Raw genomic sequence first — 27,293 nt, forward strand, 5'->3', positions numbered from 1 at the left:
TGAAAAATATCATATCTGTGCTTTTCAAATGGAAACCATTTAAAATTTAATCATCAGGAACCAACTAAGGGTTATACCATATTTATTCACATATGTTCACCCCTCAAACACACTCCCCCATCCTGTCTTAATTTTGAGAAGTAAATACAGGATTTTTTCCCCTCTGCATCATTTTCCATCTGGCAGGCAGCATCAAAACTAGACCTCTGAAGGCTTGGTAAGAGCAGTTTGAGAGATTTTTTTTCTCCCCCTCCATTTTTTTTTTTATGCTAATAAACAAGCCAGCATGCTGGGGCTGAGTTCAAGCCTTCACCTGAATACTGTACTTTACTCACTCTTTTAAAACATTTGAATTTAATTTTATTATTATTTATTATGATTATATAATGCTATGCTAGTTTTATCTCCCCAGCTAGTTCTAAGCATCTCAAGAGCAGGATTTATATTTTGTACCTCTCATATCTTCCATGGTCTGTGACACAGTGTTGGACACATGGCAAACAATTGTTGAGTGAATACTGGAATGACTAACAACAACACAGCTGCTAACATTTACTGAGCATTTAGTAGATAGAAGAGACCATGCATGCACTTTATGTACATTGTTTAATTTACCTCTTGCCATAATCCTGCGTAGTAAATGTTATTTCCATTTTGTAAATGACAGTGAGATATAATGTAAGCAAGAAATGGCACACAGAAAGCTTAACTAACTTGCCTAAAGTCACACAACCAGTAAGGGTCAGGAAAAAAAAGAAATATAACTGAATCCATGTTCACTGGATTCTAAGCTCTATACCCTGAACCAATTTAGACAGCTCCTTAAAAAAAAAAAAAAAAATTAGGTAAACTCTTTTGTGCTTCAGCAATTCTTAACCATGATTACACATCAGAATTCTCTCGGAGAGTTTTGACCAAAGCATACATGTTGAGGCCCTGTGACAGACCTTCTGAATCAGAGCCAATGAAGATCCTTGAACATGCAAATGACGGAATGGAAAGAAACATTAATTTGGCGACAATACGCAGGTAGAATGAAGGGCAGAGGCACTGAATGTAAGAAGGCCAGAGAGGAAACTTCCATGGTGAACTAGTTTTAAGGGGTTGAGGAGTTAAACAAACATATATCCTCATGCATGTACACCCTGCTACACTTCTACCAACAGGAGCTCTTGGCTGTTTGTGAAAATAGAGATGATTTAGGAATAAACTGTAGGCCAGGATAAACAAATGAAAGACAAGCAGTATAATCTTCAGGTCTCACGCTGAACGGCCCCTCTTCCAGGATTTGATGAGTAAGAAGACAACAACCCCTACAGGGCAAGAGTTAAGGCAGAAAATTGGCTCGTGAAATTTCTTCCTGGCCTCCCCAATCTTCTTTCTTCCATCCATCCATCCATCCATCCATCCAACACTCACTGAGCACAACGAATGTGCCAGGCACTGTGCTAAGCACACTGGAGACACACAGTTGTGGTCCTCGCCCTCACGAAGTTCACAGTTCATGGAGGAGAAAGATACTAAATAGGCAATAGAAGTGCTGCTACAAAGGGACTGTAACATACACAAAACCCACCTGGCAGGGACTTGGGCACTAAGGGAAATCTCCCCAGAGGAAGTTCATTTCACACAATGACCTACACAATGAGTAGGAGTTAGGTAAGCAGAGACTATGTGGATGTGTGTGTTCTCCCTTGCCTGGAGAATTAGCAAAGTCATGCAGGGTCTTGTGGGCCATATTGCAAGCTTTGCACTTTATCCGAAGAGCAGTGTGGGCCACTGAAGCACTTTAGGCAGAGAAGTGAGGCTCAAATTTATGTTTAGGAAGAGTACGCTGGCTGCAGGGATGGACTGGAAGGGGTCAAAACTGGGGGCAGAACAGATTTTAAGGTGTCTAGGAATGAGCAAAAAGGAGAGTAGTGAAAGGAGCATAGACAAATAAAACATAAAGTTAATTCACACCATATGAAAACAAATAGGCAACAAATATATTTCAAAGCCCGGGATGCCTGGATGGCTCAGTCAGTTAAGCGTCTGCCCTTGGCTCAGGTCATGATCCCAGGATCCTCAACGGGGAGCCTGCTTTTCTCTCTCTCTCTCTCCCTCTGCCTCTCCCCTGGCTTGTGCTCTCTCTCTCTCTCTCACTCACTCTCTCTCTCAAATAAATAAATAAAATATTTTAAAAATATATTTAAAAGCCCAAGTACATGAGGAATCAAATAAATGTAAATTAAAATGAGATAGCATTTAAGATTATAAATAATGACAATTATAGGAGCTTTTTATGCCTGTATGAGATAATGCCTACATATTTTATTAGGACTGAAATTGATAACAAATTTTGGAGATCAGTTTGGCATTAAATACCAACATAGATTAAAATGCAAATATTCTTTGACACCACAGTTCTACTTCATACATTTTTTATTAAGGAAATAACTGAGGTGTAAGCAAAGATACAGCTGTAAGGGCATATCAGGTTATCCAATAATATCCAATGACAGGGACAAGTTCATGATATATTGTTAAATTTAAAACATAGAGTATAATGAAGTATATGCAGGATGACCTTTTGTTTGTGAAATAGATATTAAATCTAGGGGCGCCTGAGCGGCTCAGTCAGTTAAATGTCTGACTCTTGGTTTTGGCTCAGGTCATGATCTCACGGTCGTGGGATCAAGCCCCACATCAGGCTCCATGCTCAGTGCAGATTCTGCTTCAGATTCTTTCTCCCTTCCCCTCTGCCCCTCCCCAGTCATGCACTCTTTCTCGCTCTCAAATAAATAAAAATCTTAAAAAAATAAAATAAAAATCTAAATATTGGGGTACTATACTCCCAAATGTTAACAGTGGCTGGAAAGTTAAGGATGAGTAAAAATGGCATTGGGGTATATGTAAGTGTGTGTTTCTATGTTTAATATGTTTAAGCAAAACATTAGTTATCTCTCAAGGACAATATGGTAAGTGTCATTTGTAAGGGGGAAGGAATACTCTCCCAGTGGAAATTTCATTTTAACTGAAGTCTTGGTCCATAATAGATTATTGCAATTATTATTGGTGGGGAAGAATTTCAGACCCTGTGAGAAACCGCTGATGAAGATATTTAGGTTGGGCAGATGATTCTCAAGACAGAAGAGAATAGCCTAAAACAGAATCATAAAGAACGGCATTAAAGGAATAGGTCAAAGGTGATTTGCTCCCAAAGGCAAAAGAAACTAGGTAGGTAGGGAGAAAAGCAGGAGTGTTCATGGAAGCTAAGGGCAGAGAAATTTCAAGTAGGAATCATCGTCAGTAGGGACAAATGCTACTGAGTGATTAAGTAAGATGAAACAGTAAGATAAAACAAAGGAATGTCGATTAGATTTAGCAACAAGGTATCCATTTGGTGACCTCGGGAAGAACACTCAGGAAACTAGGCAGAAGACATTTCAGAGAGTTGAAGAGTGAGTGAGGATGATTAAATACAATGGTTTAAATTTATGTTTTATCTCTGCTCTCACGAAATACCACTGAAATGACAGTCAAAGAATAAAATGTCATAAACCCACAAAGACAAAGAGAATGGAAAAAGACATGCCAGCAAGTGAGAGATTGTCAACAAATGTTTGGAAGCTAGAAAGGGCTGGATGAGCGGTAACCAACAACAGACCAGAGAAAGCTGGGTCAGGAAGCCAACAACATCAAGCTGATTTTGTGCCGCCGACAGTTGAAAGTTTGTATGAAGAAGAGCTAGAGCCCAGATCCACTCGGCCAGAGACTACTCCTCCCTCGTCCTGGCAGGAGATGTGAGGTTCACTTTCCGCAGAGCTTTGACGTTGTACCAAAAGCAGTCTTAAAACCCTCAGCCACTTTTCCTTGCTTGGCTCCCAGAATGGTGGGAGCCAGGCTTAATACCCCTCCTCCCCCGCCAGAAGCAGGAGATTGGTGAATTCCTTCCAGCGGAAACTGACTGAAGAGAAAACATTTACAGAACTGACACTTGGGTCCCCTCGGTAAAAATCCAGCATTCCACCTTATTATCGTATAGTGACATTCACGATGCAACAAACTGTTCCCATCCCCTCAGATCTTGCAGTCACCTTCTAGTGCTTAAATTCCAACAGGCAGCCAAAAGCTTACCAGACATTCAGGGAAAGACAGAAATTAAAACAAACTAAGAGAGAAAAGGAACTTGGGGGAGACCAAAACAATGCAGAGTTTAGAAGAAGCTTTTTAAATGACTGTCCATGTCTTCAAGAAGATAAACAAATAGTTTGCATCCACAAAGCAAGGACAGAATGCTAAAAAAAAAAAAGAAGCCAAGATCAAGAAAGAGCTCTTATAAATAAAAATAAGAATGCTGAAATTAAAATTTTAATGGACTGATGAAAAATTAAGGAAACATCTCAGATAATAGAACAAGAAGACAGTGTCATGAAAACTAGGAAATGAAAGATTTTAAACATCAGAGAGAAAATCTAGAATGTCCAACCTCTGACTAATTAGAGTCCCAGAAAGAGAAGAGAGAAAATAAATGGGAGGAAATTATTAGTGAATAATGTAAGAGAATTTCCCAGAGTGTAAAGTCAGTAGGCTCCAGATTGGAAAGACCTACTTAGTGCCCAACAAAAATGAATGATAAAAGACCCACACCAAGGCATATCTTGGAAAAATTTCAGAAAAACTGGATTAAAGATAAGACCTTAAAAGCTTCAAATTTTAAAATATAGGTCACATTTAAAAGATCAGGAATCAAAATAGCAGTGGGTTTCTTAGCCCAACACTGGAAGTTAGGAGACAATAGACCATGCCTTCAAAACTATAAGGGAAATTTATTTCCAACTTATCAAATGTAAATTTCAAATATTTTTTAAACAAAAAGTTCTCAAAAACTTACTTCCCATGTACTCTTTCTTAGGAGACAGTGGGAAAAATTGTTCCAACAAAATTAAGAGAGTAAAATGGTACATGAAGAGGAAATCAGGCAGAGCCTGATGAAGTCTCTAATTAAGAACACTGAGAGGGCGCCTGGGTGGCTCAGATGGTTAAGCGTCTGCCTTCGGCTCAGGTCATGATCCCAGGGTCCTGGGATCGAGTCCCGCATCGGGCTTCCCGCTCCTTGGGAGCCTGCTTCTCCCTCTGTTTCTCTCTGTCTCTCATGAATAAATAAAATAAAAATCTTTAAATAAAAAAAAAAAAAAAAAGAACACTGAGAGTCTGGGAGACTAAGTTGGCTGGAGTTCACAGGGCAGAGTACCAGAGAGGAGAAGGCTGCACAGAGAGAATTCTGGAGACCTTCGGAAGGTTCCCCTCCAAGTATTCAACAAAATACTGATCAACACATGCATGTGAGGAAACTGCCCAAGGCCAAGGAAAGAGCCCCCCTAAAGAGATGAGAGGGAGGGGCACCTGGGTGGCTCAGTCGGTTAAGCATCTGCCTTCAGCTCAGGTCATGATCCTGGGGTCCTGGGATCGAGCCCCACGTTGGGCTCCCTGCTCAGCAGGGGAGTCTTCTCCCTTTCCCTCTGACCCTCCCCCTTGCTTGTGCTCTTACTCTCTCTCAAATGAATAAATTAAAAAAAAAATTTTTTTTAAAGGATGAAAGGGAATAATCCCTGGTGCTCACAAAGGATCAGGAAGAGTGTCTGTTCCCAAGAGACAGACTGGAAAATCTCATGATGCATGGAGCACTCAGGAGAGTACTCAGAAACGTCTTGCCTCACTAGTACGGACAAATGTGCTTCAGACTAAACACTGCTCTGATTTCACCTAACAAATCTTAAAAACAAGACCCAAAAGGATCAAGCTATTTTCAAGTAACTTAACTGTGTCCTAGAATGAAGCTTAAGAATATTTATAGAAATACAAAAATATACAGCACCCAATAAGATAAATTTCATTATGTCTAACATCCAAAAAAAAAAAAAAAAAAAAAAGATCAGATAGGCAAAGAAGGAAGAAAATACAACCCAAAATGAGGAGAAAAAGCAATCAATTGAAACTGACCCAGAACTGACATGGATGTTAGAATAAGACATTATGACAGTTATGATAACTGTATTCCATGCTCTGTCCACATTTTGATTTTAATTTTCTTTTGAGTGTAGCTGACACACAATGTTACATTAGTTTGAGGCATACAACACAGTGTTTCGACAAGTCTATACGTTACACTGTGCTCACCACAAGTGTAGCTCCCACCTGTCACCATACATCGCTATTACAATGGCATTGACTATATTCCCTATACTGTGTCTTTTATTCCCGTGACTTACTCATTCCATAACTGGAAGCCTGTATCCCCCTCTGCCCTTCACCCATTTTGCCCATCTCCCACCCGCTTGCCCTTGGCAACTGTCAGTTTGTTCTCCATATTTATAAGTCTGATTCTGTTTTTTGTTTGTTTATTCATTTGTTTTGTTTTGTTTTAGATTCCACATGAGTGAAATCATACGGTATTTGTCTTTCTCAGTCTGACTTATTTCACTTAGCATGGTCCATCCATGTTGTTGCAAATGGCAAGATTGCATCCTTTTTTATGGCTGTGTAATAGTCCTGTGTGTGTGTGTGTGTGTGTGTATTATATTTTCTTTATCTATTCATATACCAATGGACATGTAGGTTGCTTGGCTATTGTAAATAATGCAATAAACACGGGTGCATACATCTTTTTGAATTAGTGTTGCATGCCATATATTCAAAAGCTAGAGGAAAAGCTAAATATGTTAAGCAGAGATATGGATGTTATTGAAAGACCCAAAGTGAACTTCTAGAGATGAAAACTACAATGTCTGAGATGAAAAATACACTGGAGAGATTAATGGCAGATTAGGCATTATAGAAGAAAAGGTTAGTGAATGCCAAGACATATTAGAAACTATCAAAATGAGGGGCACATGAGTGATTCAGTAGGTTAAGCATCTGCCTTTGGCTCAGATCATGATTTCTGAGTCCCGGGATCGAGCTCCGCATTGGGCTCCCTGCTCAGCAGGGAGTCTGTTTCTCCCTCTGCCCCTCCCCCCACTTGTGTTCTCTCTCTCAACTAAATAAATAAAATCTTAAAAAAAGAGAAACTATCAAAATGAAACACACAGAGAAAAAAATGGCTAAAATATGAACAGAGCATCAGTGAGCTGAGACAAACTTCAAGCAGCCTAACATACATGTAATTGGAGTCTGTATAAGAAAGGAAGGGGATGACATGAAGAATACTTGAGAGGAACACCTGGGTGGCTCAGTCGGTTAAGCATCCAACTCTTGGTTTCGGCTCAGATCAGGATCTCAGGGTCATGAGATCAAGCCCCACATCAGGCTCCGTGCTCAGTGTGAAGTCTGCTTGAGATTCTCTCCCTCTCTCCACCCCTCCACCTGCTCTCTCTCTCTCTCTCTCTCTCAGATAAAGAAATAAAATCTTTTTAAAATTTGAGGAAATGATGGCTGACAAATTTCCAGGTTGCAGAAGTCAATTGTTAATGTCTAAAATTGGGGGGAAAATAACAATATAAGGATGTTATTTAGAAATGTAAAGGTCATGCCAAAAGAAATACCTAACAGAGATGAAATTGCTTGGCTTTGTTGGAAAAGTGTAGACTATGGCACTAGACTGCCTAGTTTTGAATCCTGCCTCTATCCCTTACTAGTTGGGTGATCTTAAGCGAATCACATAACCTCTCTGAGCCTCATTCTCTCACTTGTAAAATGGGGATAATAATAGCATCTATCTCATGAGGTTCTTGTGAGGATTAAATAAGTAAACTCCTACAAGGGCTTAGAATAATGCTCAACACAGAGTAAATGCTCAATATTATTCTTATGGGAGAACAGAAATCAGTGGTGAGGAGAAGACTGCTATTATTTGTAATATGACTATTAGTAATATCTGACTTTTTTTTTTTAAAGATTTTATTTATTTATTTGAGAGATAGCGAATGAAAGACAGAGCATGAGAGGGAGGAGGGTCAGAGGGAGAAGCAGACTCCCCGCTGAGCAGCGAGCCCGACGCGGGACTCGATCCCGGGACTCCAGGATCATGACCTGAACCGAAGGCAGTCGCTTAACCAACTGAGCCACCCAGGTGCCCCTGACTTTTTAACTATGCAGAGGGGGTATGAGGGAGAAGAAAGCTGTGGGTATTATATTTTTTAGATAGGAGAGACATGAGTGGGTTTAAAAGTGCATGTGAAGTCAACTAGAGAAAGGGAGAAACTGAAGCTATGGAAAAAAAGGAAGCATGTGGCCAAAACACAAATGAAGGGACATCTCTTCTACTATAATCAAAAGGGAGGGGCGCCTGGGTGGCTCAGTCGGGTAAGCTTGATCTAACTCTTAATCTCAGCTCAGGTCTTGATCTCAGGATTGTGAGTTCAAGCCCCGCCTTGGGCTCCACGCTGGGCATGGAGCTTACTTAAAAAAAGGCGGGTGGAGGCAGAAGTCATGGATGTGGATGTAGGTATGGCCAGCAGTTCGGTTTGAGAAGCTGAGAACTTTGTGCTTTCATACCTACCACTTTTTGTCTCTTTCTAAAATAGGACATGAAGTCATTTGCTGAGCATGAGCGGGAAGGTGGCAGGGTTGGAATTTTTGAGTTGAACACAGAAAATCTGAAATAGCCATTAGGGAGATGAAGCAAAAAGAAAGCTGACCAAAGCAACACAGAAGGATTTGGGGGCCCCAGTGAGATTAGAAGCCATAAATGTGTAGTGCGGTAGTACCAGCCTCTTTGATTATGTGGTTTTCTCTAGCTGGGTTCTGCCACTCAAATACAGACATGGAAAAGGTGGGAAGAGGGGCACCTGGATGGCTCAGTTGGTTAAGCATCTGCCTTCGGCTCAGGTCATGATCCCAGGGTCCTGGGATGGAGCCCCGCAACAGGCTCCCTGCTCAGCGGGAAGCCTGCTTCTCCCTCTCCTCCCCACTCGTGCTCTCTCTCACACTATCTTTGTCTCTCAAATAAATAAATAAAATATTTTTAAAAAGAAAAAGAAAAGGTGGGGAGAGCTGGGATGACTCAGGGTTGGGGGCTCGATCAGGATGGTTGGTGTGATAAAAAGACAGTGGGGCCAGGAAAGTGGGTATACTGCGACGAGAGTGAGCAGCTGAAGTGAGAAATCACAGACCCTCAACAGGCCAAAGAAAGAAGTAAAGACAGTAGGTAGCTGGTAGGTAGGAGTTGGGCCTTAGGGGTCCCGATGCAGTTGAAGACTAGAAGCTTTGGAAGAAAAGCAATCCACTGTAAATACAGAGGTTGTAGCGAGGTTCAGCATGGGAGCCGCGGAAGTGGGTAGATGAAGGGGAGCAGAGGTGAGGGTCACTGGAGGAGGGAATGGCAAGGAGCCAGGAGAATGTGAACGTGGAGCCAAAGCCTTCAGTAAATGAGAGAGAGATAGAAGGTCACTTTAGACTTCAGATTCTTTGCACGTGGTGTGTAGATGGCCTTCGAAAGATCCATGAGTCCTCTGGGATCGTAGGCAAAATTCCACGTGTATATATCTAATATGCATTTTCCCCTCAGGAAGAGGGCTCAGGACATCCATCACGTTTTCAAGGGGTGACTGATTAAATAAAAGCCTGAGAATTACTGCTCTATCCATCTGTGAGAGAGAACGAAATGAAAGCAATAAAAGCTGCACAAAGACACACCTATCTCTGTGGCCAAAAGTCTCTCTGCCCCTACGCTAACACCAACATAGAAAGCTCCAGCACACTGGGACGCCTGGGTGGCTCAGTCGGCTGGGCGTCTGCCTTTGGCTCAGGTCATGATCCCAGGGTCCTGGGATGGAGCCCCGCATCGGGCTCCCTGCTCCGCGGGGAGCCTGCTTCCCCTTCTGCCCGCCGCTCACCCTGCTCGTGCTCTCTCTCTGACAAATAAATAGATAAAATCTTTAAAAAAAAAAAAACAAAAGAAGAAAACTGCAGCACTGAGTGGGCAGCGGAGAGCTAGGGCAGAGCCAGGTCTGTGGTGCACTGGGGGAAGCGGTAAAGCGACCCAGAGAGAAGGGTGCCAGAAATGCACAGAGCAAACGTACCACCGAGGCTTTAGTAAAACGAGCTGGCAGCCGCTGCGTACATGCCCGAACAGAATCGAGTGACTTCCGGCTGCACCCTTTTCCTAAGGGCAGGCCTGGAGAAAAGACCAGGAGGAGCTCACCTCTCGGCAATATTTTTTGCAGACTGGAGAAACCGGGCCTGGTCATTTTCCTTCAGAATATGTTCAGCCTGGTTGATGAGGACCGTTGACCGCTCAAGACACTGGCGGCAATTAGCCACCTGCTGTGCCAACTTTCTCAGTTTCATAACCTTAAAGGAATGAGCAGAAGAAAAATGAGCTTCAATATGCAGGGCTTAATTAAAAACGATACGACAACACGAAGGTGATCTCCTGCGGGGATTCTAAATAGAAGGCCTGTTAATATCCCATGGCCCCTGTGCGAACCACTCAGCTTCTCACCCTCCATCTATGTCGTGCCAGCCCCTCTTTCCACACCCTGGCATATACTCTCGGTCATCTACCTCCTCTTTTTTATTGATAACCTTAATTTTTTTACTAGAACAACAGTGCGTGCTCACTATAGAGTATTTAGAAAACAAAAAGTATAAAAGGAAACCCTGCCACCCAGGGATCAACATCAATACATTTTACGGTCGATATATTTTCACAACCGTGTTTAATAAAAAGTACCTCCTTGTTCTTTATGAGGATCTACACTCCGATGTATGTATTTCTCTACGGATCCTTATGCACACCTGTGCGTTCCCAGATCTGTGTTCTCAGAAATTTCAATTCCTACGGTAGCTGGCACCACCCAGCTTGGCACAAAGGATTGATCATCACTCCAGACTCTCATAACTCCTCACATTGTATACCCAGCATTAGCTTATAATCACTACCCTGACCGGCAGACCAATAAGCCTACAAACATACAGATGCATGGAGGTTCACACCTGACCTTGACCATGCTTCTTCAGTTCCCAGGTTAAAAACCTGCAAGTCTTCTCTTTCCCCTTCATCTTTTACAGCCGATCAGTCGATGACATCCATCATTTCCTTTCTAGCAATGCCTGTTCTATCCTTCCCTTCCATTTGTGCTGGCATTTGCCTGGTTTAGGTCTTCATCAACTCCCATCGAGAGTCATTCCATAAGCCTCTGAGATTGCTTCCCTGACTTCAGGATCATCCTATTTGGATCCACCCTGCATACTTCTGCCATATCAGTCTCTCCCTTCCTAAGAAACAAGAATGGTTTCCCAATGCCTTTTGGATGAAGCCCAAAGTCCATATAATAGCACGCATGGTCCTTCCATAATTCTGGCCCACATTTCTACCATCACTTTTTTTCTTTTTTCTTTTTGGATTGACTTATGACATACATACAGTAAAGCACCCACATCTGAAATGGACAACTCAATGACTTTTTTTGTTGTTGTTGCATACACACACACCCATGTAACCATCAACTAGGTCAAGGTATAGAATATTTCCAATACCCCAGAACTCCCATCATTTTTACCGGGTTTATAGCACTAGGCCAAACATTGCTTCTTCTTTGCCTTCCTCCCTCCAACCCCATTTCTTCTTACTTTCACGATCCAAATTCAAACTGGAATTATCAGGATGAAACTCTGACATTTGTAAAGTCAACTCTGCCTTGGCCTCACTGAAGCTCCGTGCTTTACCTTTGTCTCTTTGATTTTGACAGCGATCATTTGTTTCCTCTGCTGGATGATCTCTACCAACTCGTCACATTCTTCCATGAGTTTTGCCTCATGCATAGCAGTATTCACCTGCCAAGAAAGTCCAGAATATTACACAGTGATTGCTGCCTTTTTCCCCTGCTGGCTCTCAAAGGTTCGGATTGACAGCTAAGCATGCAGAACTTCTTCCATACCTCCCTCATTAGATCCTCTCCTAGAAGAAGGGTAGAGATGATGATATTAATGATGCAAAGGCATTGAAGCACCACAGACAGGAAGCTCTCCGGCCTCTGGTAGATCATGATGGTTAATGGAAGGCTGGGCAGAAGGACAGATGAGATGGGGGCATGTTATTCCCGCTGTACAATTCCCTTTACTCCAGCACCCTTTCCTCCTGCTGCTCTTTTGAAAAGAAGGTAAGGAGGGACACCTGGGTGGCTCAGTCGTTAAGCGTCTGCCTTCGGCTCAGGTCATGATCCCAGGGTCCTGGGATCGAGCCCCGCATCGGGCTCCCTGCTCTGCGGGGAGCCTGCTTCTCCCTCTCCCTCTCCCCCTGCTGTGTTCCTGCTCTCGCTGTCTCTGTCTCTGTCAAATAAATAAATAAAATCTTTTTTTTAAAAAAAGAAAAGAAAAGAGGGCAAGGAGATATAAGTATGTCAGGAAGAGAGGAGCCCTCTCCACAGGCACACCAATATTAAGATAACATTACAACAATCTATTTCTACCATCCTAAAAAAAATGTTTTTGATTTTCCTTGTCCCCTTCTCATCCTAAAACGTACAAATGCACAGCTGTGACTTCACGGTAAATACACGCATGTGTAGATACATTTTTCATAGAGTTTTCATGATGTCTCGGTAGATATTTCTCATCTTCGGCCATCCAGCATCTGAATATCTTTCCTATTTTGGAATACTGGCTACATCAAAATATCTCTACTACAAAGTCAGAGTGGGGGGGGGTGTTGGAAAAAAGAGCCACCATTTTTCATTGTCTTTCCATATACTGATTTCTCCTTCTTCCCGTCTCTACTACTCTTGACATTAGATGGGAGGAAGCCCCCAGAAGGGCTAAAATGAGAGCAGGGGTCTTTGGGTGGCTTAAGTGTAAAGGACTTAATGTTCCAAGGGCTTTATAGATAAATTCTTTCGTGTAATTATCATAACAGAGGAGCCATTTCCGTTCCCGTTTCACAGATGGAGAAACTGAAGCTCAGACAATTTTAGTGACCTGCTCAAGATCACACAGCTAGTAAGTGGTAAAACCAGAATTCAAACCGAGTTCTGTCAAGTGAAACCCCTGGGCTGGCTGGGTGGGCGGACGAGGTTCAGTTCCATCTGAGCAGCACGCAGAGCAGTCACACAGGGAAGTACAATCATTCCAAGAGTCTATTCAAGGAGCACTCAAGTAGAGCTCTAGAAAGCTGAGGAACAGACAATGGGTTCCTTGAGAGCATCCGAACTCCAGGGGCGAGATATGCTTCATTAGCAAGGTAGGGCTGCATTTCCAATTGCTGGCCCCCTTCAGAGGATCCCTACATACTCCGAGCCCAGCAAAATACTGTCACTGGACCCTGCTGCCTGTTCGCTCATCCTCTAAGGTCCCTGCTGGCCAATTTTCTGTTTCTTACTTAACTGAAATAAAATATGCTTGCGGTATCGCTGCCTGATTTTGTTTTATTTCCGCTTGCCGGAGGGAATGCCCTAATGAGAGTTCCCATTTATTGTGAATCAACAGTCCCACTCTGGCCATTCGAATTTTTTCCCCCTCAGGCTCCTCACCCTTTCCTTAAATTGGACCTACATTTCCAAGGCAGAGAAACTCACCCTCTCGAGAAACTCCAGCTCCAGTGAGAAGGGGAGATTCATCGAGTGCTCCCCGGATGTGTGCTTAGAGTATCTGGAGACGGAGACTTAGTTCCCATTTATAGTTTCCTTCTGAAGCTGCTGAGGGAGTAGTACACAATGGTGTAGTGCTCTGTTTCTTGCCTTTTAGCCCTTGGGCTAACCTCTCCGTAACATTCACTAAATGCCAGGCATGACCCTAATCAGTTTACATATACTAGCTCTCTCAACCATCAGAGCAATCCTATGAGGCAGGTACCATCAGTCCCGTTTTACAGATGGGAAAACTGAGCACAGAGAGACTAAGGGACTCACTCAAGGCCACACACCTAGTAAGTGGCAGAGATGGGATTTGGACCCAGGGAGTCTGACACTATAGTCCACACCTCTAACCACTGCACTAGATCGCCTCCCCAGGCTAGTGTAACAATTCCTGCCCAGTTTCTGACACCTGTCACCTCTTTTGCTCCATCCATCTTTATTCCGTCATCCCACTCTCTTTAGTCATTTCAGATTACTAGAATGCCCCGCACTTCCATGCCCTGTGCCTTCGCTCGAGACTTCTTTCACTTGGAAAGCCATTTCCCTATTTGTTCACTGAACAAACTTCTACTTTATCTTTCCAGGCCTTGCTCAAAACTCGTCACTCCTGTAACTTTTTCTCACCTGCTTGGACGCAATTCGTCCCCTATTTATATCCCCATAGCACTTTATATATAATTCAATTATACCATTTACTACCTTATACCAGAGGAATTTATTAGTCTGTCTTCCCCACTCAAACATGAGTTCTGGAGGCCAGGGCTTGTGTCTTCTTTGACGGTCTCTCCAACATAGTGACTGGCATACAGTAGATGTTCAGTAAATATTTGTTGCATTGAATTGAATGGGGGTAGGGTGTATCTCACAGCTTGCTAGACGTGTCCACTTGGTTACTCAAGTTACCCTAAATTCAGTATGTCTAAAAACAAACTCATCGGGCGCCTGGGTGGCTCAGTCGGTTAAGTGTCTGCCTTTGGCTCAGGTCATGATCCCAGGGTCCTGGGATTGAGCCCCGCATCAGGCTCCTTGCTCTTTGGGGAGCCTGAATCTCCCTCTGCCTCTGCCCCTCCCCCTGCTTGTGCTCTCTCTCTCTCTCTCTCCCTCTCTCTCTGTCAGATAAATAAATAAAAATCTTTAAAAAAATTTTTAAAAACTTCATCATCTCCCCTCTACATCTGGCTTCCATCTCTGATTTCTTTTTTTCCTTCTTTCTTTCTTTCTTTTTTTTTTTTTCTAATGCTACTATCATTATTGAAGTTACTCAGGTTCAGTTACTTCTGATTTCTACCTCTCCCTCAACCCCCACATAAATTCACAGCAGTCCCAAAGTCCTGCCCCTCCTTTTCTTTTCAAACTCACTAAAATTCTTCTGGCAATACAATGCAGCTCTGAGCCAAGGAATTAGTAAGTTGAAGCCCTTACCACCCTTTTGGACTGCGACTGTAAAAGCCTTATTAATTCATCCCCCTCCCTCCAGAATCTTTCCTTTGCCACTCACCCTCATAACCCATCCTATACACACCCTGAAATCAGGAAAAATCATCCCCGTCTTCATCATCAAACATGTATTAAGCATCTTTTGTGTGTAATGCATTATGCTCAGGCCCTGCTCCCAATAAATTTGCAATCTGAATGGGGAAAAGCGACATGCATATAAAACAAACAAGTCAAGGCAGCATACCAATGAGTGATGTGGGATATAATCTACAGAAACTGAAGGGAAAGATCGCTCTTGGTGGGGAAATGGGAGAAAAGATGCCTGGATGAAATGGGACCTGATTCCTAAAGATAGACAGGACTTAGATTTTAAAAGTAAAAGGGAGGGAAATTTTGAACCAAGCTAACGAAATTGCCTTGTTGATTAGGCAATATGGCATCTTTGAAAAATATTTTTTTGGAGGGTTGGATGGAGAGAGAATGAATTTTTAAAATATATATATATTTTATTTGAGTACAGCTGACACACAATGTTACATTAGTTTGAGGTGAACAACATAGTGGTTCAACTACTCTATGCTGTGCTCACCACATGTGTATCGACCATCTGTCACCATTCAACGCTGTTACAATACCACCGACTATATTCCCTATCCTGTACCCTTCATTCCCTGTGACGTATCCATTCCATAACTGGAAGCCCATACCTCCCACTCCCCTTCCCCCATTTACCCATTCTCCCTCTCCTTTGCCCCTCCTCTGGCAACCATCAAGTCAACTTTTTTTTTTTTTTTTTAAAGAGATGAACTGGGATTGATTCGATTGGGGGTAATGGTAAGCTGGGGGGGTGGGTGATTTAGGAAACTATTGTGATGTCAACAGGGCCTAGCCAAAGAGAGTAACAGGAATCGAAAGGGAAGGTCAAATACGAGAAGCACTTCCTGGCTTGAAAATCTTCAATTAGACAGCAAGCTCCTTGAGGAAAGTTCTGATGTCACTTTGTTGCTCCTGCCATGACAGGCACAATGCCTTACACACAACAGACATTTACTGATTGATTTAGTAAAACGAAAAAGCCCAGTAGGAATGACAAACATTAGAAAATGGACTACAGTAAATGCATTTTGTGGAGAAAATGTAGATGGAAGCAAGGGAAGGAGGGAGGGGCTTGGACAGCTGCAGTGAGCAAATCAAACAGCCAGGCACAAGTAGGAGAGTGGAAACTTGGCTGAAGAGGCAAAATCCCAAAGCAAAGGTAAAGCAGTGACATTAAAATTTTTCCATGTCAAGAAGCAGCCCAAAAGAGCAGGTTCCTCGAGTGTTTTCTGAATAGGAAATACTCCAGGGTAAAACTGTCTTCATGATGTGAATAAAACATCTCAAATTGCTTGGAAGGTACTTGAAAGCCCTGGTATTTTCCTTGTCTGCAGTTTTCCTTGAAAATGCACTGATGTATTTCACTTGCTTATTAACCCTTAGTTGAAAGCAACTGGCGTTATCTTGATAAGCATTTTTGGTTGATTGGTTGACAGGTTGGTTGGTTGGTGGAAGATTCCAGATCTTTATTCGGTCTTTGCTCTTTGGTTTGGGTTAGTGGGTTTGACAAGAAGGCTTTTTATCTGCGGAAAAATCAATCCTCACCGAAAAATACCATTAGAGTAATCTTGGCAACCTACTTGTATAAAGCTCTCCACCCCCTAAAAAGGGCGATTTTTGTGGGGGCGGGGAGCAGATTCTGATGTCTAAGACAGAGTCTCAGCACGAGGCTTCCAAGGCCTAAGCACTAGGGACCACAGACCTCCCCTGTCAGGTCTCCAGGTCCTCTTCTCTGCTCTGTGCTCTTTTCTTTCTTCCCAAAGGCAGCAAGAATTTGACTTGCACGTTTTTATCCAACCGCCCACCCTACTGTTTCCCAAAGTTCCTTCCTACCTCCCAGCCCAAAGATTAAATCCATAGTCAGACCTAGTCTTCCTCCAATTTCCACCGTTCCCTGACACAGACACACACGTCCCATGAGAAGGATTTTACTACTGGTCACTACAAGGAAATAAATACGTGGGAGTTCACAAAAGCCACAAGTTGCAAAGGCTTAAGAGGCCACAAAAAAGTAGCATTTTGGTAATTGTTTCTATTCTGTATTGAAATGTAAATGGCCTAGACCTCTTTACCCTCAGCTGCTTTCAGAGAGCTTATTTGATAGTTTCTTGGGGAATCTCCCACATGCTCATTCTATAGGTCTTTTATTCTTGGGTTCAAAGTGCATCAGCCTTCCCTCCAACTCATCCCCATGAGAAACTTCCTCACTCATAGCCTCCCCTCAGCTCAGTCACATCCATCAGCCCTTCAGAGCACTGCACAGGAGTTCAGAAGGAACTGAGATTTCCTGGTCAGGTGGGACAATATGGATGAAGTAGCAGATGAGCTCCTAGCCAGAGTCAAGTGACATCATTTATGCGGTAATGGACAGAACACCTCGTAGGCATCTTCATCTCAGTGTCCTCCACTCTACGGTCAATGCCAACCTAGTTCATTCCCTGAGGTCTTCTGTCCGAAGAGATCGCCACACCCTCCCCCCAGAAGATTTTGAAACACCAGTATTAAAGATCATTTGGGGGAGTTTTTATCAGAAGCATTGATCAAGGGCCTACACTATGTACCAGGCACTGTGGGGGTTCCTGCGTGGGGCAGAATGCTGAAAAAGACTCAGCTTCTGCCTTCGAGGCACTTATAGGCTAGTGGAGGAGATGAGTGTGAATTCAGCTAACTACAATTTAAGGTAGAGCAGAACAAGCAATATAACAGAACACAAACAAAGCTCTATGAGGACACAGAGAAAACTAATTTTGCCCGTGGCAAAGGGCAGCTGGGGGATCAGGGAAGGTTTCAGGTAATTGAGCTGGTCTTCGAGGATGAGCAGGACTTGGGCATACAGAAATGAGGTTTAAAGGGAGAGAATTCTAGGCAAAGAGAATGCTACGAAGGGCATGAACAAAAGCACAGCCAGAAAAGTAGAGGATGTTTGGATAAAGCAGATCAGCCTGACAGGTTCAAGGGAGGGAAATAAGGCTAGAAACAGCGGTTGCAGATACATTAAGGAGAGCTGCGCTCCCATTTTGAGGCCTTGAGTGTACCTGGGAAAAAAAGTGTCAGGATCTTAAAACTAGAGTAACACCTTAACCATTGTTAGTTAATACCCTAGTTGAGAACAATGGGGAGAGGAAAAGCCAGCACAGTACTCAAAGAAGTGGGAAAATCATTCTCTGTGCAAAGGAGATGAGAAGGAAAAGTGGGAGGTAAATTGGACATCTGATGGATTATCAACGAGTTGTTATGAACAGCTTTGTCACCTTACGATGCTGCACAGAATTCATTACTCTCTTAAAACGATGCGTTCAAGAGAACGCAACGTTCTCTGTTTCCATGAGTTCAGCTTTGTTAGATTCCTTGATTAAGGTTAACAAGACTGTGTTGTATACTTGAAAATTGCTAAGAGAGAGGCGCTCAATGTTCTCACCACACAGACAAAAAAAGGTAACTCTGTGAGGTGGTGAATGTGTTAACTAACTTTATCGTGGTAATCATTTTGTAATATGCATGTATATCAAACCATCACACTGTGCACCTTACACTTAGGCCATGTTATATGTCAATTGAGATATAAGAAACCACAATGTTTACGAAGCAGATGTAGCACCAACTACAGCAGCGTCTAAGCTAAGGGATTCACCACCACCACAGCCCTTTGTATGGAAAAGGTTCAAAGGTATAAAAGGAAGAGGAAGATGAGACAATCTTCTTTTTTCTTTTCTAAAGCAGAACAATGTAACATTTCAAAGATGGTCCTGCCAGCTTTATATAATAACTAAATGAAGGGGGGGGCTGTTTTTCAAATGGATTTTATCTGTTTCTTTAGATTTGGGGGAGGGCTGGGGCGCCTGGGTGGCTCAGATGGTTAAGCGTCTGCCTTCGGCTCAGGTCATGATCCCAGGGTCCTGGGATCGAGCCCCGCATCGGGCTCCCTGCTCAGCCGGGAGCCTACTTCTCCCTCTCCCTCTACTGTTCCCCCTGCTTGTGCTCTCTCGCTCTCTCTGTCAAATAAATAAATAAAAATCTTTAAAAAAACAAAAAGATTTGGGGGGAGGGTGATCAATTAAAGGTCTAGCGGGTATGCAAAATTATTTTTTCTCTCTTTTTATTTAAATTCAATTTACGCAAAATTATTAATAGGATTTTTAGTCCCCTGGACTGGAGTAAATACAGCTTAGGGGGCAAAAAAATTACTGAGGCAGAGTTACACAACCTACTGCCTCAGTGCCTAAGTTAATTTTTTTGGCAGAGGAGTGGGTGAGGGGTTCTAGTGGGTAGAGGTGGGTGGGAGATGGGACTATTGCAGTTAGAAAAGCCATGTGGATGGGGAGGTGGCAGCCAGGCCATCTCGAGAAGTGACAGACACAGACATCGACTGACAGACACACTTCCTGCAATGCAATAGGCACTGTTCAAATTGCTTCATATATTTTAACTCATTTACATCTTATTAACCCTCTGAAGTTGGCACTATTAATATCATTGTCATTCCACAGAAGAAACTGGGAGACACAGAGATTATGTTACTTGCCCAAGATCACATAACCAGCACATGGCAGAGCCAGGATTTGCACCCAGGCAGTTTGGCTCTTGTCCATGATTTTAACCAGTGTGTGTGTGTGTGTGTGTGTGTGTGTGTGTGTGTCTGTGTGTGAGAGAGAGAGAGACTATGCTCACACACATGCTTCTTTTCCTCTCAGAATTGCCTCTCAAGATAATCACATCCCTCAGACTTACCCATTGCAAATATTTTGTGTAACTATTTCCTGACTTTTGAAAAAAATATACAGTATAAAAATGCATGTAATGTTTAGAAATGTAACATTCAGAAAATATACATAACGCACATGTATGTATATAGACACACACACACATATTCCATGTTTATTTTACCCTGAGTCTAACTAATAAAAATATTGGCGACAGAGGGAGAGGACAATTTGCTCCATATACATGACTTAGGAATGACCCTGTGCCATTTTAGAGTCCTTTCTCCTCAGGGATCAGACCCCCAAGCCTTTGTCGCATTAAGATTAGTTACTTTCATCCCCATATTCTCTTTCCACACAGGGTAACTATTTAGAACATGCCAGAAAAAAGTGGGAGAGGTATAATCTAGGCTTGTAGCTGGTATTCTACGTGTATGGCTATAAATACCATACGAAATGAGGTAGAAACCTCCTTTCTCTCTCTTCAGAACCACAGAACTGTTAGATGTGGAAAAGACTAAAGAGGGGCACCTGGGGGGGCTCAGTCGGCTCTTGATTTCAGCTCAGGTCATGATCTCAGGGTGGTGAGATTGAGCCCCACGTTGGGCTCTGTGCTGGGCATGGAGCCTGATTGATTCCCTCTCTCCCTCTCCCTTTGCCCCTCTACCCCATCTCCCTCTCAAAAAAAAAAAAAAAAAAAAAGACTAAAGAAATCATAGGTTTCTAGCCTCTCACTTTACAGATAGAAATTTGAGTCCCAGATAGAAGGGCTTACCCAACATCATACTACTAATTAATGACAGAACAAGGCTGAAGCCAAATCTTTTGTGTTCTTTCCACTCTCCCGCTCATTTTGTTAAGCACAGCACTTGCTTATAAACCCCTCTAAAGACATAAGACTCTATATTTCACCACAGAAATATGAACATTCATGTCCACACAAAAAAAAACGTACATGAATGTTCATAACACCTTTACATGCATTAGCCAAAAACTGGAAAAAGCTGAAATGCTCTTCAGTGGGGGCATGGATACACAAATTGTGGAACATCAGCAATAAAAAAATTTTAAAAACTATTGATACACACAACAATGTGAATGGATCTCAGGGGCATTACGATGAGCGACATTAAGCAAATCATAATATGTTAATCATAATACATTATATACCGTATGTTTCCATGTACATAACATTTCAGAAATTATAAAATTATCAGTGATGAAGAACAGATCAGTGGTTCCCAGGGGGGCAGATGTGACTATAAAGAGGTAGCAAAAAAATGAGTTTCTTTGGGGTGATGAATTTGTATTGTTCTAAGTATGATGGTGATTACACAAATCTATACATGTGATAAAATTCATGGAATGATGGAACCTCCCCCATCCCCAAAAGGTTAAGGGCACGTGAAAACTGGTGGAATTTGAATGAGGTCTGTAGTTTGCTTAGTAGAATATTGTACTAGTGACAATTTCCTGGTTGTGGTAGTTGTGTGGTTACGTAAGATGTTAACACTGGGAAAGAGCAGGTGAATCATAGGTGGGAACCCTCTATGTTATTTTAGCAACTTCTATGTCAAATTAAATTTATTTCAAAATTTAAAAGAAAAAACGAAAGAAAGAAAACTCCCAAAGTCCCATAATGTTTTAGGCAGGTCTGGTGAACCAACATTTGTATAGTTCTCTGAAGTTATAACTAATATGTATTCAGGCCTTTGCTCAAGTGGTATCTCATCTCTACCCTAGTTTATTTTTTTCCAGTTTTATTGAGAAATTAATGACAGACATCACTGTGTAAGTTTAAGGCACACCAACATGACGTTTTGATTTACGTATATTGTGAAGTATATGTAATTACCCCAATAGGTTCAGCTAACATCCATGTTCTCATTTAGACAGAATAACAAGAAAAGAAAAAAAAGGGGGGGGGGAACCCACTTTCTCCTTGTGATGAAAACTCATAGGATTTACTCTCTTTATTTTCCTATACATCATACAGCAGTGTTAGCTCCAGTCATCATGTTGTACATTATATCCCTAGAATTATTTATCTTATAACTGGAAGTTTGTACCTTTTGACCACCTTCCTCCAATTTCCCTTGCCCCCACCCCCTGCCTCTGGTAACCACAATTCTGATCTCTTTATGAGTTTGGGTTTTTTTTTAGATTCCATGTATAAGTGAGATTATATAGTGTTTCTTTTTCTCTGTCTGACTTATTTCACTTAGCATAATGCCTTCAAGGTCCATCTGTGTTGTCATGAACGAATGATAGGATTTCCTCGGTGTTTTATGGCTGAATAATATTCTATTATATTATATACTACAGCTTCTTATCCATTCATCCATTGATGGACTCTTAGGTTGTTTCCATGTCTTGGCTATTGTAAATAATGCTGCTATGAACATGGGAGTGCAGATCTCTTTTTGAGTTAGGATTTTCATTCCCTTTGGATTTATTTCCAGAATATATCCAAAATATAATATATTTTCCAGATCCAATATATATATGGATCATATGGTAGTTCTATTTTTAATTTTTTGAGGATCCTCCATACTGTTTTCCATAGTGGCTGTACCAATTTATAATCCCACCAACAGCTCACAGAGGGTTCCCTTTTCTCCACATCCACGCCAACATTTGCTACCTCATCTTTTTGATGATGGTTATTCTAACAGTCATGAGGTGATATCTCATTGTGGTTTTTTTTTAAGATTTTATTTATTCATTTGAGACACAGAGATACAGAGAAAGAGAGAGAGAGAGCAGGAGCAGGGGGAGAGGCAGAGGGAGAGGGAGAAGCAGGCTTCCCACCGAGCCAGGAACCCGACGTGGGGCTCGATCCCAGGATCCCAGGATCATGACCCAAGCCGAAGGCAGATGTTCAACCATCTGAGCCACCCAGGCGCCCCTCTCATTGTGGTTTTAATTTATATTTCCCGAGTGACTAGTGATGCGGAGCGTCTTTTCATATACTGGCTGGCTTTTTGTATATCTTCTTTGGAGAAATGTCTATTCAGGTCCTTTGCCCATTTTCTCATTGGGATATTTGGTTTTCTGCTATGGAGTTGGATGAGTTCTTCATGTATTTTGGATATTAACCCCTTATCAGATACATGTTTTGCAAATATTTTTTCCCATTCTGTAGGTTGTTTTTTCACTTTGTTGATGGTTTATTTTGTTATGTAGAACTTTTTAGTTTGATGCAGTCCCACTTCTTTATTTTTTTGCTTGTGCTTTAGATGTCATATCCAAAAAAAAGTCACAAATATACATATCAAGGAGTTTTATTCCTGTGTTTTCTTCTAGGAGTTTCATGCTTTCAGGTCTTACGTTTAAGTCTTTAATCTATTTGGAGTTATTTTCTTTTAGAGAAGGAGGGGAGAGGGGCAGAGGAAGAGGGAGAGAAAGAATCTTAAGCAGGCTCCAAGCCCAGCATGAAGCCAGACACAGGACTCGATCTCACAACCCTGAGATCATGACCTGAGCTGAAATCAAGAGTTGGATGCTTAACCGACTGAGCCACCCAGGCACCCCTACTCAGAGCTAATTTTTGTGAGTGATATAAGATAGGATCCACTTCCATTCTTTTACATTTGAATATCCAATATTCAAGTGGATATTGAATATCCAATGGTTAGCACCATTTATTGAAAACACTGTCTTTTCTCCATTCAGTATTCTTGGCTCTCGTCAAGTATTAGCTGACTGTATATGCTTGGGTTTATATCTGGGCTCTCGAGTCTGTTCCATTGGTCTATTTCTCTGTTTTTATGCCAGTACCATACTGTTTTGATGATTATGACTTTATAATATAGCTTCAAACCAGGACGTGTGATGCCTCCTATTTTGTTCTTCTTTCTCAGAATTTCTTTGGCTCTTTGGGGTCTCTTGTAATTCCATATAAACTTTGGGAGTGTTTTTTCTCCTTTGGTAAAAAATACCATTGTAATCTTGATAGGAATTGCATTGACTCTATAGACGGCTTTTGGTAGTATTGACATTTTAACAATATTAATTCTTCCAATCCATGAACATGGGATAGTTTTTAATATATTTGCTTTCTTCTATTTCTTTCATCAATGTCTTAGTTTTCAGAGTAGAGATCTTTTTCCTTAGTTAAATTTATTCATAAGTATTTTATTGGTTTTGATGCTATTATAAATGGCATCAACTTACTTCTTTTTCAGAAAATTCATTGTTAATGTATAGAAATGCTACTAATATTTATATCCTGCAACTTCACTGAATCCATTAATTAGATCTAACAGTTTTTTGGTCAGGACTTTAGGATTTTCTATATATAAACTCATGTCATCTGCAAGTAAGAGACAATTTTACTTCCTTTCCAATTCTGATACCTTTTCTTTTTCTTGCCTGATTGCTCTAGCTAGGACTTCTAGTACTATGTTGCATAGGAGTGCTGAGAGTGGGCACCCTTGTCTTGGTCCTGATCTTAAAGGAAAAGCTTTCAAATACTCACCACTGTATATGATGTTAGCTGTGGTCTGGTCATATATAGACTTTATTATGTTGAGATATGTTCTTTCTATGCCTCATTTGTTAAGAGTTTTTATCATGAATGGATATTGAATTTTGTCAAATGCTTCTTCTGCATCTATTGAAATGATCACATAATTCTTTTCTTTCATTCTATTAATGAAATATATATCATTGACTGATTTGCAAATGTTGAACTATCCTAACATCCCAGGGGTAAATCCCACTTGATCATGGTGTATGATCCTTTTAATGTGCAGCTAAATTTAGTTTGCTAGTACTTTATTGAGAATTTTTGTATCTATATTCATCAGGGATATTGGCCTGTAGTTTTCTTTTCTGGTTTTGGTATCAGGATAATGCTGGCCTTGTAAAATGAGTTTGGAAGCATTCCCTCCTCTTGAAATTTTTAGAAGAATTTGAGAATAAGCATTAATTCTTTAAATATTTAGTAAAATTCACCAGTTAAGCCATCTGGTCCTGAGTTTTGATTTGTTAGGAGATTATAAATTATTGATTCAATCTCCTTACTAATAATTGGTCTATTCAGATTTCTTTCTGATTCAGTCTTGGTAAATTGTATGTTTCAAAAATTTTCTTCATCTCTTCTAGTTTGTCCAGTTCGTTAGCATATAGTTGCTCACAGTAGGCTCTTAGGATCCTTCAATTTTCTGTAGTATCAGTTGTCTCCTTTGTCTCCTTTTTCATTTATAATTTTGTTGACTTGGGCCCTTTCTCTTTTTTCCTTGGTTAGTGTAGCTAAAGGTTTGTTAATTTTGTTTATCCTTTCAAAGAACAAATGCTTAGTTTGGTTAATCTTTTCTATTGTTTTTCTGCTCTCTATTTCATTGATTTCTGCTCCAATCTTTATTATTTCCTTTCTTCTGCTAACTTTGGGCTCGGTTTGTTCTTTTTTTTCTAGTTCTTTATGGTGTAGAGTCAGGTTCTTTATTTGGGATCTTTCTTGCTTCTTAAAGGTAAGCATTTATTGCTATTGAACTTCCCTATTAGAACTGTTTTTATTGCATCCTACACGTTTTGGTATGTTTTATTTCCATTTTGTTTGTCTCAAGCAACTTTTTATTTCCCCTTTAACTTCTTCTTTGATCCACTGGTTCAGGAGAGCATTGTTTAATTTCCATGTGCTCATGAATTTTCCAGTTTTCCTCTTTTTGTTGATTTTTAGTTTCATGCCACCATGGTTAGAGAAGATACCTGGTATGATTTCAATCTTCTTGAATTTTCTAAGACTTGTTTTGTGGCCTAACATATGGTCTATCCAAAAAATGTTCCCTGTGCACTTGAGAAGTGCTGCTGTGGATAGAATGTTCTGTATATGTCTGTTAGATCCATTTGGTTTATAATGTTGTTCAAATTTGTTTATTTATTGATTCTCTGTCTGAATGATCTATCCATTGTTGAGAGTGGGGTATTAGAGTCCCCAACTATTATTATATTACTGCTCGTTTCTCCTTTTAGCTCTGTTAGTTTTTGCTGTATATATTTATGTGCTCTGATGTTGGGCACATAAATATTTACAAGTGTTATATCATCTTGATATACTGATCATTATAAAATGGCCTTCTTTGTCTCTTTTTACCACTTTTAGTTTAAAGTCTATATTGTCTGATATAATTATAGCTACACTTGCTTTTTTTTGAAATGTCTTTTTCCATCCCTTCACTCTCAGTCTATGTGTGTCTTTAAGGCTAAAGTGAGTCTCTTATAGGCAGCATGTTTTCGAATTTTTTTTTAGCCATTCAGCCATTTTTTGTCTTTTAACTGAAGAATTTAATCCATTTACATTTCAAGTAATTATTTATAGGTAAGGACTTACTATTGCCATTTTAAAAAATTATTTTCTGGTTGTTTCACAGATCCCCTTTCCTTTGTTTCTTATCCTGCTATCTTTTTGTGTGTTTTGATGTCTTTTGGTATCAGTATGATTTGACTTCTTTATAGTGTTCTTTTGTGAAATTATTATAGGATTTTCCCTTGTGGTTAACATGAGGCTAACATAAAATATTTTAAATTTATAATACTTTATCTTAAACTGATAAAATTTTAACTTCAATAAAATTCATAAACTTTATACTTTTACTTCTCCTCCCCTCATATTTTAGGTTACTAATGTTACATTTACATGTTTTTAATATTATGTAACTAATAACAGATTATTGTAGTTATGGTTACTTTTACTATGTTCGTTTTTTTAAACTTTTAAACTAGAGTTGTATTATTATACACCACTATTATTATGTAAATATTGTACATATGTAAGTGCTATGTAGGTATTATTCCACACCACAATTATACACCACTATTACCATATTGCAGAATCTAACTATGACGATATATCTACCATTACCAGTGAGATTTATGCTAACTCTTTATGTTTTTATGATGTTAATTAGCATAGTTTTACTTCCAGTCAAAGAACTCCCATTAGCATTTCCTGTAAGGCAGGTCTGATGGTAATGAATTCCCTCACTTTTGTTTGTTTGAGCAAGTTTTTATCCCTTCTTTGTTTCTGAAGAACAACAGCTTTCCTAGGTATGGGATTCTTGGTTAAGAGTTATTTTTTTCCTCAAAAAGTTGAAAATAGAGCTACCATACGACCTAGCAATTGCACTACTGGGTATTTACCCCAAAGATACAAATGTAGGGATCCGAAGGGGTACGTGCACCCCGACGTTTGTAGCAGCAATGTCCACAATAGCCAAACTATGGAAAGAGCCAAGATGTCCATCAACAGATAAATGGATAAAGAAGATATGGTATATATATACAATGGAATATTATGCAGCCATCAATAGGAATGAAATCTTGCCTTTTGCAATGATGTGGATGGACCTGGAGGGTATTACGCTGAGCAAAATAACTCAATCAGAGAAAGACAAGTATCATATGATCTCACTGATATGAGGAATTCTTAATCTCAGGAAACAAACTGAGGGTTGCTGGAGTGGTGGGGGGTGGGAGGGAGGGGGTGGCTGGGTGATAGACA

At 40.8% G+C, this 27,293-nt stretch overlaps 1 protein-coding gene across 4 annotated transcripts in view; it reads right to left on the reverse strand.

Moving 5' to 3' along the window:
* MID2 (midline 2) overlaps nt 1-27,293 on the reverse strand; it is a 97,667-nt gene that overhangs the window by 15,759 nt on the left and 54,615 nt on the right. For all 4 annotated transcript variants that reach the window (XM_081808443.1, XM_081808444.1, XM_081808442.1 and 1 more), the window contains exons 4-5: nt 11,653-11,760; nt 10,127-10,275 (exon numbers count right to left, since the gene is read on the reverse strand). In XM_081808443.1, the coding sequence (XP_081664569.1) occupies nt 10,127-10,275; nt 11,653-11,760 (257 nt within the window). The remainder of the gene's footprint in view (nt 1-10,126; nt 10,276-11,652; nt 11,761-27,293) is intronic.

Source organism: Leptonychotes weddellii, chromosome X (genome assembly GCF_054177405.1).
Source record: "Leptonychotes weddellii isolate Sample4059 chromosome X, ASM5417740v2, whole genome shotgun sequence".
NCBI lineage: Eukaryota > Metazoa > Chordata > Mammalia > Carnivora > Phocidae > Leptonychotes > Leptonychotes weddellii.